The 11,338-nt window shown below is 37.5% G+C and overlaps 2 protein-coding genes across 2 annotated transcripts; one reads left to right on the top strand and one right to left on the bottom strand.

The window, feature by feature from the left end:
- The first annotated feature begins 542 nt into the window (after nt 1-542).
- LOC113727754 (4-hydroxy-3-methylbut-2-en-1-yl diphosphate synthase (ferredoxin), chloroplastic-like) lies at nt 543-7,290 on the top strand. Its single transcript, XM_027252084.2, has 20 exons — nt 543-726; nt 959-1,197; nt 1,510-1,667; nt 2,425-2,531; nt 2,623-2,723; nt 2,800-2,876; nt 3,609-3,728; nt 3,813-4,043; nt 4,324-4,440; nt 4,524-4,598; nt 4,699-4,776; nt 4,881-4,940; nt 5,030-5,092; nt 5,288-5,432; nt 5,509-5,647; nt 5,927-6,004; nt 6,084-6,243; nt 6,338-6,436; nt 6,551-6,655; nt 6,827-7,290. Exons 2-20 carry the CDS (start codon nt 990-992, stop codon nt 6,926-6,928), a joined length of 2,223 nt encoding a protein of 740 aa, XP_027107885.2. The 5' UTR covers nt 543-726; nt 959-989; the 3' UTR covers nt 6,929-7,290.
- A 1,598-nt stretch (nt 7,291-8,888) lies between these two features.
- LOC113742410 (uncharacterized) lies at nt 8,889-10,038 on the bottom strand. The gene has a single exon (XM_072077100.1). The coding sequence runs from the start codon at nt 9,680-9,682 to the stop codon at nt 9,182-9,184; it is 501 nt and encodes a 166-aa protein (XP_071933201.1). The 5' UTR covers nt 9,683-10,038; the 3' UTR covers nt 8,889-9,181.
- Nucleotides 10,039-11,338: the final 1,300 nt, after the last annotated feature.

The raw sequence follows: 11,338 nt of genomic DNA, 5'->3' as shown, positions 1-11,338 counted from the left end.
AATGCAGTCATGCAAAAATTAAAAAAAAAAAATACAATATTTCTAAGTTATGATAAATAGGTGAAGAATTCTGAGACCAATACCAATTTATATTCTAACTACAGAATGAGCTAATTTTTATTATATTTCTTGCATATACTTTAATTTCTCTGAATCGCGACTTTACTCTAGATATGATAGGTCCAGGCATGTGTTTTTTTTTAAAAATTCTTTTGCACTTTTAATCTAAATATTTTTTTGATTTAAATTGAGTTGTTCATTTGAACAGTTCACCATTATTGAGTATGCTAGCATAGTAAATATACTAAACATGCAATTGGCATTTGGCAATTAATTTTCTTGCTCCAACATTTATCAAGGGTCAAAATCCAATTAAGCCAAGATACAAGGACATAACGTATTGCGTCTAACAACTTTTGATTCCCAGCATCTTTTGGAATTTGGATGGGCACCAACACTTTTTGTCCTCTTCTGTGGTGGGTACCTTTTGCTGACTGACAACTCTACTGAATAATATAAGTACAGTCCAAGCCTCCAAATTTGTCTGAAACCCGTTGCTGATTTTTCCTCCTCTCAAAACTCCTCCAACCACCAAAGTTTACTGTCCTTTTTCCCCCTCTCGATTCTTCCATCTCCAACGGAATCAAGCTTCATAATAAGAGGGGCTTTGTCTTAAAATCATACATTTTTTTGATTAGCTATTTTGCACAGTTTTTTCAGATTCTGGTAAGTTTTTTCTCAGCAGCTGTCCTTTGCTGAATTCTACTGCTGAAGTTATTATTGATGCAAGCTTCTTTTGTGGGGTTGAAGGTTTCTGTGAATTTGATTGTTTTGAGCTTGATTTTAAGTTTCAAATAAAAACCATTTTACAGAATTTAATGGGTTTTACATGTTTAATTGAGCGCAAGGTAAATTTTTGGGCTAAAAGTAATGGAGTTCCTTTGTTTTGATGGTTTAGGAGGGGAAAAGGTTCAGACTTTGGAGATAAAATGGCGACTGGAGCAGTTCCGGCTTCTTTTACAGGTCTAAAGAGCAGGGAAAATGGACTGGGTTTTGCAAAAAGCATGGAGTTTGTTAGAGTTTCCAACACTCAAAGGGTTAAATTTCGTCGAACCAAGGTTTCCGTAATAAAAAATTCAAATCCTGGACAGGAAATTGTTGAGCTTCAGCCTGCATCAGAAGGGAGTCCACTATTAGGTATAATTTTTCAAAATGGACTATGCTAAGATGGAGTTTTGTGAAAATTTATATTCGCAGTTCACTTGCTTAATTAATTTAGATGTCCCTATCCGTAAACAGACCCAGTAAATTGTTTGGTTTTAATTGCTGGGACCTACAATAATTTGCTTGAGAACTAAGAAATTTTTGGGTAGCTGCATGAAAATTAAATCACTCATCAAGATTTGATTTTCTTTTGAATGTTTTCCTGATGGTGGGAAAGCAGAAAGTTTGGTTGACTGTAATTGTGCTTGCCTGCATCGAAGTCTGATAACAAATTTCTTATTGTAGTTCCTAGACAAAAATATTGTGAGTCTGTGCACAAAACTATCAGGAGAAAAACTCGCACAGTGATGGTTGGCAACGTGGCTCTCGGTAGTGAGCATCCTATACGAGTTCAAACCATGACTACAACAGACACTAAAGATGTTGTTGGAACAGTTGAACAGGTGCTATTTATTTCTGCTTCCGTGATGGTTTTCTGTAATACATTTTTATTCAGTGATACGGCTTGAAATGGAGAGCAAGCTGTATATATTTGGCGTATTTAAAAGCTCATTCATCTTATGGGCCCATTCCCCACCTCAGCCAAACAAACAAAGTGGGAATGAAGAAAACGAAGAAGAATCTGGTTGATGTCTGTGTATAGATGGCCATGTTCCATTTTGGATTTGCTTTGATTGAGTCTTGACTTGCATTGTTTACTAGGTGTGATTGGGGGCACTTAAACTTATAGGGGTTTTGATAGGGTTTATCAAGCAATAAAACTTTGCGGGAGAAAAAAGAAAACTTGCTGGATGTTAACAACTTTTGTCTGCTCTCGACAATGGGATTTGGAAATGAAACCAGATGGCAGAGCTAATCTGAATTAAGAACACATCTTTTTCTTAAAGTAGAGACAATCTGTAAAATGAAGCATGAGCGTAATCACCTATTGTACTTTTCACATCTCCTCTAAAAGTTTGTGTGCATCTAAGCTTAACATTTCTAGAATGAAGAATGCTGCAGTTTGAATTGCAATTGATTTTTTGAACTGTTTATATAATCTGAAACTTTTTAGAACATAAAATTGGCCATAAACTAGGAGTGACAAACAATTGAAGCAGTTAACTTGTTTTTGATAGTTTGGAAGCAATGGCATGCTTGTCATCCTTTAATGATGTCCACTGAAGCACTTATCCTGAGGTTAAGTGTTACTTGTTGTAGGTGATGGGGATAGCTGATAAAGGAGCAGACTTAGTTCGAATAACAGTTCAAGGGAAGAGAGAGGCAGATGCATGTTATGACATTAAAAACACTCTTGTCCAAAAGAAGTATGTCTCAGATTAAGTTCATAATTTGTGAGAATGTATATCTTCAATTGGTATGCGAAGACTAGATTTCATTACATGATATATTTTGCAGCTATTATATCCCTCTTGTGGCGGACATTCATTTTGCTCCTTCTGTTGCGCTGCGAGTTGCAGAATGCTTTGACAAAATTCGTGTCAACCCAGGAAACTTTGGTACTTTCCCTAACAACTATTCCACAGGCAGGTTCAAATGTTTTCTTACTTTAATCTGACAGGATGTTCCTTTCAGCTGACAGGCGAGCCCAGTTTGAGCAGCTGGAGTACACAGAAGATGAATATCAGAAAGAAATTGAGCATATTGAGCAGGTCATACCGCCCAACAATTTTTGTGATGACTAATAGACTTTATGATGTTTATCACTCATCTTGCTCATGGATATTGAAAAATTTTAGAGATCCTGGGGATTTCAAAGGGGAACATAAGAGTATTAAGAAATAAGTGGGATAATAGATCTGTTCAGATTCTTTTCTTGACTGCTTTTCTCCTATTGGTTTCATATACACTATATAAGGCTAACCCTTTCTCTATTCTATTTGATGCTTGAGAAAAATGCGAAGTTTTTTTGTATTTTTGGGTGGAAGAGGGGGTGTTAACAATCAAAAGTCAACCATTTCTATTTAGTATGATTAGAAACATTTGTTGGATAATGCTGCTACTAATATATTCTGCTTTCTTCCACTGATGTTTTATGCCTACTTGTGTTTCTCTCTGGAAACATGCACTGCGCTAGTGAGATATTATGTTTTGGGGGGACATCATTTGTTGAAAACAGCAAATAGGTGCAGGGTGCATTGTTGGCCATAACTACCATTTTCTAGAACCAACATCTAGTTTTCTTTCTCAAGTTTATCCATGCCTCCATCTGTCTGAAGATGATAAACATCAGCCTTAAACTAACAAAGCTACTTGTCTTGTACTTAGGATGCTATTTTCAGGTGTTGGTTACTTCTTTAAGCCCTGAATTTGCTGCTATCTTGAGGTGCTGTTAGACTGCAATTTTTTGACATTTACCTATGCAACACTTCTATTTTATTCAGGTCTTCACTCCACTGGTTGAGAAATGTAAGCAATATGGAAGGGCAATGCGCATTGGTACCAACCATGGCAGCCTTTCAGATCGTATAATGAGTTACTATGGTGATTCACCAAGGGGAATGGTGAGCAGAGATTTGATCATTTTACCAGTCTCTCTTGATACATCCTTCCATATGTAGTAATAGGACTTTTTGCCTTTGTATCAGGTTGAATCTGCATTTGAGTTTGCTAGGATTTGTAGGAAGTTGGACTTCCACAACTTTGTGTTTTCAATGAAGGCAAGCAACCCTGTTATCATGGTTGAAGCATACCGACTTCTTATAGCTGAAATGTATGTTCTAGGATGGGATTACCCATTGCACTTGGGAGTTACTGAAGCTGGTGAGGGAGAGGATGGACGGATGAAATCTGCAATTGGTATCGGAACACTTCTTCAGGTACTTACAATTATTATAATTTATTTCTATCCTAGTTGATGAGGCATCTCATTTGTTGTCGACCCTGCTGAATCAAGTTCAACATGAAAAGTAAATTTCAGTTCTACAGTTATCTATTGCTGGGATTTTGTCTTTTAAGGTTTTATTCTAGAAGATTGTGCAACAGCAAATGAAACCTGCTGTGTGCATTACTGTGTTACCTATGGTGTTGTCCACCATTATTATTCGTGTGACTAGGTCTGTAGGAGATTTAGATGGTAAAATTTTATTTCCTATGCAGGATGGTTTGGGTGATACAATCAGAGTTTCCCTTACGGAACCCCCAGAGGAGGAGATAGATCCCTGTCGAAGGCTGGCAAACCTTGGTACAAGAGCAGCCGAACTTCAGCAAGGAGTGGTAGGCTAAAACAAGAAAAAAATGAAGTCTTTAAAGTTGATCTTTGAAATACTTGACAAACTAATGTACCTGGTATTCATCAGGAACCATTTGAAGAAAAACACAGGCGATATTTTGATTTCCAACGCCGAACAGGTCAACTGCCAGTGCAGAAGGAGGTGAGAGAAATTTGAAGTATATTTGTCAATGTACATGTTGAGCCTTCTCTTTGTCTTATCTGGACTGCCAAACTGATAAACCTGAACGTGTAATCAATAGGGTGAAGAGGTGGATTATAGGGGTGTCCTCCATCGTGATGGATCTGTTCTCATGTCCGTTTCTTTGGATCAATTAAAGGTCTGATTGATAGTTTGCTTTTGGAAATTTTACTGTTATTCGCCTTTATGTTCTTTACTTTGTATTTGACTGCTTCTGATAAATTTTTTGTTCATTTTTATCAGACACCTGAACTTCTGTACAGATCTTTAGCGGCAAAACTTGTAGTTGGCATGCCATTTAAGGTCCTTTCCCAAATACTTTTATTGCGTAAAATAATTAACCTATGTTAGATATATATTGAGATTTTAAACGAAGTTGTATGTTGTCACAGGATCTGGCGACTGTAGACTCAATTTTATTGAGAGAGCTTCCTCCTGTTGATGATAACGATGCAGTAAGGACCACTTCTTTTTAGTCTGATAATATCAGTGTTTTTAATGTTGTGCAGTTGTGCATTTAGTATCATTTACCTATCTAGGAACCTGCATCATCTTTGATCCTTGGACCTTGTGGTTCTAAATTTGTTGCATCTGCTGTAATGTCATTCCAAGTTTAAGAATGATTTGATTGTTCCCTATATTATGACCAGAGATTAGCTCTCAAAAGGTTGATAGACATAAGCATGGGTGTTATAACACCTTTGTCGGAGCAGTTAACAAAACCTTTGCCATATGCCATGGTTTTGGTTACTCTAAAGGAACTATCAAGTGGAGCACACAAGCTTCTCCCTGAAGGCATGTTTTCTCCTTTTGCTCATTAACTTCATAGAGCCAGTAGTTGGGTTATGTTAACAACCATTTTTTTTTTCAGGAACACGCTTGGTTGTCTCTGTACGCGGTGATGAACCCAAAGAAGAGTTGGAAATCCTCAAGAGCACTGATGCCACAATGATTCTTCATGACATACCCTATACAGATGAAAAGATTGGCAGAGTTCATGCTGCTAGGAGGTAAAGTTGTATCAGATTAATAAAAACTGCACAATACTAGTCGTCAAGCTTGTTGAGGCCGATAAAGTATGAGGAATGAACAACAGTTTGTAACTGTCTCTATGCATCCATATTAATATGCTCAAATAATGACTCAGTTGACTGTGCTGGCCACAGGGATATTAATGGACTTTGCATGTGCTTATATTGTTGGTGCTGAGTGGACAATGTTTTTCTTTAGTAACTACCCTAAATTGTAACCCATTGTCTGGGATTGACTGCCAAATCTAAACTGTGCAGGCTTTTTGAGTATCTTTCTGAAAACTCCCTCGACTTCCCTGTCATTCATCACATTCAATTTCCTAGAGCAATCCACAGGTATCATGGAACTAAAATTAGTTGACTAAGATGAACCTGGGCTAGATTTTTGAACCGCGTTTCTCCTACTCCTTGGCAGGGATGATTTGGTCATTGGCGCTGGGAGCAATGCCGGAGCCCTTTTGGTAGATGGTCTTGGAGATGGAGTCTTGTTGGAAGCCCCTGAACAGGACTTCGAATTTCTCAGAAATACATCATTCAATTTGCTGCAAGGTTGCAGAATGCGTAATACAAAGACGGTAGGGATTTCATTTTTGAAATGATTCTGAACAATAAACAATGCGTATCTCGGACTTATCTCTTTACGTTACAAATGTGCAATTTCTGTACCAGGAATATGTGTCATGCCCATCATGTGGGCGAACCTTGTTTGACCTACAAGAGATAAGTGCAGAAATAAGAGAGAAGACATCACATTTGCCTGGTGTTTCGGTGAATACCCCCAATCTCCTTAGCACTCTATCGCTAGATTTTATCAATTAGTGCGCCTCTCACTCTTGGGTATACCAAATTAATTTGCCTATTCAACTCGATCTCTTCTTGTAGATTGCAATTATGGGTTGCATTGTGAATGGACCTGGAGAGATGGCTGATGCAGATTTTGGTTATGTTGGTGGTGCTCCTGGAAAGATCGATCTTTATGTTGGGAAGGTACCTTCACTTTCATACCACGAACAAAACATTTGCTTCACGAACCGTAACTATTTATGCTTTGCATCCATCATGTCATGGCTGATGGCTAGTATGATGGTTCAAGATGATCAACAAGTTATTTACAAAAGAAACTGTTTGATGAATTTGATGGTCCCTTCATTTGATCAGACGGTGGTAAAACGAGGCATTGCCATGGAGCAAGCAACTGATGCTTTGATCCAGCTAATTAAAGACAACGGACGCTGGGTCGAGCCTTCCGCGGAAGAGTAAAATGAGTCTGCATTGCAACACAAGAAGAAGACAGCAGTCAAAATATATCGATGTTTAGTCATGAACAGGAATCCCAAGTCTAAGGCGTACATGGTGAGGCAACCTTTTTCCCTGGGACTTGTCTCCCAGTCCTGCGGTCTGAGCACAGAATAACGAGAAATATGATGTAGCATTACAATCCATGAATCATGGAACAGCTCTTAATTGATGTTCATGTAAATTAGTGATATATTCATTATCAAATAAATCAAATTTGTAATTCTGACTGGAAAGGCCTGCTAGCATGTTCTTGAAGGATCTGCTTGTAAAAGTACTTGTTTGTATAAGGCTAGATGATGTCTGAAGTTCTCTTTTTTTCGCTATGTTTTTTTTGTCAAATAGGTTATGAGCAACAGATAAAACTGAAAGTTCTAACTCCTAGGAGTGATCTCAACCTCCGTCCAAGCAAAGCAGGAAGATTCCACTCAAATTCATTTATTGTTCTGGCAAAATGAAGGCGAATTAAAGCTACTTCTCTCAGTCCCTCGAAAAAAAAAGGTTACTTCCGTCAGTTAATGAAGATTCAGTACATGGCACCCCTGGCTTTGGGGTTCAGATGATGAGCATCTTAGTAGAGTCAAGTTTGGTTAACCCAATTTAGATTCTTCCTTTTTTTTATTAAAATAAAAAAAAAAGGGGGGGGGGGGGGGGGATGCTTTTCCACTCCACTCCAGGTAACTTAAACTCGATCGATCGCTTTACATTTGAATTATTTGTGGTCGAATTTTTTGTTATCCCCTTCAGACCATACCAATACAAAGAAAGATCAACAATTTAATGCGCATTTCTGCAATCAACCAATTGGGACGGGAGAAGAAAAATGTGAGCAAAGCTGCTGATAGTGGAAAGGGCATCTCCAGTTGTCCCCTACCAAACAATCTTTTTTAGTACTACTTTATAGTTTGAAGCAAATTCTCAAGTGCCACAACCCTCGTGAGGCTCTTCTAAATAAAATGTGAGGCCAATATGAGGGTATTTTTCGTTACATGCCAACTAGTACAAAAAGTATATATATTTATTTTTTTTAAGTGTATATGGAAGGTTTTGAACACAATACTTCACACTTACACTCATCTTTCGTGCCATCCAATCCATTCATCCTCTAGTAAATATTTTTCCATATACACTGTTACAGTAAATTTTTTTAAAAACATTTCCAAAAACAACTAATCCAAGCAGGGTAGGATCCAAAAATGTGAAATTGGTTGGTACTCTCACTAGGATTAGAATTAAAATATTTTTTTGAATGTTAATTGTCTACATAATAATGATGAATGGCGATTGATTTTCTGCATCGTCGAATTCGACATTTTAGAAGGGCTTTTTTTTTTTTTTGTTTGATTCAAATTAAGATTTTTATATGTTTTGCACATTTTAAGTAACGCATATGCTAAGATGGAAGGGAGGAAGACAAAGCAAAAAAAAAAAGGAACAGACAAATTAATTTGGTGCCCGTGAAGGGTGATGGATGGCCATGTAAACTTGTCACTACTCTTTACATATATACTCACCAAACTCCAAAAGGGAACTTACTCACTGCCGTCCGTCACCTGCGCACGAAACTTCACACGAAAAATGTACTACACACTACATACATCCCAGGAATCGGGACCCCGCCCCCGACATCTCATAAAAAACCAAATGCCAACCCACCACGACCACGACCACGACCATGACAGTTGACAACTCTCCTCGCTGCTCCTAATTTCCCAAACTTTACACCTTCGTCGGTCATGTACATTTCAACAACAGAGGAAACCAAATTATCCTTATTTTTCTCACCCAAAAAAAGACCAATTGATGCGCTCCCCGCTTCAGTTGAAAGACCATACATATTATTATTATTAGAATACAAATTCATTACCATAATCAAACTAATAACATGATGGATTTATTCAAACTACAATTCCTCAAACATTCATGGTCCAGTCAAATTTTGAACATGCGATACGCAAGCCAGCCAAAAGAATTTATTGCAACTGGGAAAAAAAAAATCAATTTTTAGCAGAAGAAAGTTTTTATTACGAGCAAAGTAAAGAATCAAACAAATCATGGCCTCCCAATCAAAATAAATCTCTCTCAACTTAAACGCCACAAAATCAATCTACCAGCCATTGAGTATTACGTAGTCGTCTAGACTGTATCTATATATAGATATAGAATCTGTATCTATATATGTAATTTTTTTTTTTTATTACTAGTAGTACTTGAGTCCTACAGAAGTTCCCGCCGGGCGGCGTACCCAAACTGCGCCCGCTGGATATTCTGCTGGCGCTTCTTGTAAACCAATGCTCCGATCCCGACGATGCAAACTCCGGCCACTACTCCGATGGCAATCCCGGCCTTCTTGCCCCGGCTCATTCCTTCCGACGACTCGTCTTCAGCCTCTATATCACTCGAGTCGGCGTGACTTACATCGCCGGCTTCAGACGGCGACGGCGCAGGAGACTTCTTCAAGGGCTCAGTAGAATTAGCCGGAGTGGGAGCGGGCGAAGGGGAAGACTCCGGAGCCAAATTTGGTGGTGGGGCAGGAGGGGAGTTCACAGACGGCGACGGTGAAGGAGGTAACGACTTCTTGGGCTCCAGGCTTGGGACGTCAGCGCCGTGATCTGGCGACGGGCTGGGTGAAGTTTGCGGCGGATCTACAGAGAAAGAGAGTGGGGAGTTGAAGAGCAGTACGAGAAGAGCGAGGGTGAAAATGTGGAATGTGGACATTGTTGATTGATTGACTGATTTACAAACCCCTTTTTGCTGGAAGATCTGCAGAAAGTACCAAGTAATAAAAAGGAGGCCCAAGTACAATTGAGTGAGGAAACGGGAATGATGGGTGGAGTTTTGTTTTGGTTTCGTATGAGATCTAGTTAGTTTCTGGGACTGTAAAGATCTGGAGAAGTAAAAGGGGTTGACAAAGGAGTGTGAGCGTTTGCGACGGAGGCAGGGAGGGAAGGAGGGAGATAGAGAGAGAGACGGTAGTGGGATGAGGAGAAGAACGCGGGGGGATGGATGGAAGGGCGATGAAGAAGATGTTTGATTTAAAAATAAATAGCCCTCCTAGATTTGTGATTTCCGAGGAGACGTGAGATTGGAGGAAATGGAGTGGACTTGGGGTGCAAATGGAAACCGGGAAAGTGCTTATCAGTTTTTCATTTTCAAAGTTACCGTGTGTAATTCAAGAAATTCTTCCATATCTATTTTCATATCCATAATTATAATTCAAGATATTATTGACATATTATTCAATAATTTAAACTCTTAAAATCATCTAAGATCTAATATATCTATTTACACATTCAATGGTAAATTAATACTCATCTTTATTTACATCTAACGATAAATTGGAATTGGTGCTTATCATCGATGTTGTACTTAAAAGGTTATACAGAACTCTTGAATTGCACATTATTATTTACATCTTATTTATATATATTGATTTATTTATATTACATCATCAATATATTTTTCAACCATATTTTAATCTCACATATATTACATCAAAAAAATGCGACAGTACGTAAGTTTGTTTGGATAGTAGATTATTTGAAATATTATTTGAAATAATTACTGTAGCACTTTTTGTGATATGATGTATGTGAAATAAAAAGGTGATTGAGAATATAAAAAGGTAGGCTGGGAAATGTGTTTGTGATGCAAGCGAAATATTATTTGAAATAATTTTGGTATGTATTTTTTTTAAAAATTATCCCAAATAATTAATAATAAGGGTATTTGACCCGCTAAATCGATCAAATATGGGTTTTGCGATTATGCAAGTTGAATACGGGTTTTATTTTTCGATACCCACAAATATCGAACCCATGCCTGCATATTAGGTTTCAGTCTAATTTGAATATTTTTTATGATAATTTTTAAATTTTGCATACGTAAAAAAAAATATAACGTAACACTTTTTTTTGAAGGAAAAATAATGTAACACTTTGAATTTAAGTAATCGATTCTTTATCTTATTTTACAATAGCGGTCCATATTTAGACCGTGGAGGTTTTCATCTGATGCATTGCAAGGTGGTAGTTTTTAAAATTTCCTTATTTGTCCTTTTTTTTTTTTTTGAAGCTCTATCTTGTTTTACCGCTGGAGTCAAGTACAGTGAATCTGAGGGGGCCAATGCCAGTGGAAGACTGCTAGGAGTAGTATTTCATTTCCTGACCTTTTATTCCACTAGTGTTTTGACCCGTGCTATGCACGGGATTATATTTCAAATCAAAATGATATTGCATATATTTATATATTATGGTATGGAATAATAAATATATATACTAAAAATTTTAAAGAAGATATGCTTAATATTTTCAAAAAAAAATAATATATAATAATTTACATGATAAAAGAATTGTTAACGCATTTAAGAAGAGG

This window comes from Coffea arabica, chromosome 1c, assembly GCF_036785885.1.
Source record: "Coffea arabica cultivar ET-39 chromosome 1c, Coffea Arabica ET-39 HiFi, whole genome shotgun sequence".
NCBI classification, from domain to species: Eukaryota; Viridiplantae; Streptophyta; class Magnoliopsida; order Gentianales; family Rubiaceae; genus Coffea; species Coffea arabica.
The sequence above is the reverse complement of the archived record's forward strand: the minus strand, read 5'-3'. Positions and strand labels throughout refer to the sequence as shown.

Coding starts and splice junctions, on each gene's coding strand:
- LOC113742410 (XM_072077100.1), bottom strand. CDS start 9,682: ATGTCCACATTCCACATTTTCACCCTCGCTCTTCTCGTACTGCTCTTC.
- LOC113727754 (XM_027252084.2), top strand. CDS start 990: ATGGCGACTGGAGCAGTTCCGGCTTCTTTTACAGGTCTAAAGAGCAGG. Junction 1,668..2,424: donor TTGTTGGAACAGTTGAACAG/GTGCTATTTATT, acceptor TACTTGTTGTAG/GTGATGGGGATAGCTGATAA. Junction 4,044..4,323: donor GTATCGGAACACTTCTTCAG/GTACTTACAATT, acceptor TTTCCTATGCAG/GATGGTTTGGGTGATACAAT.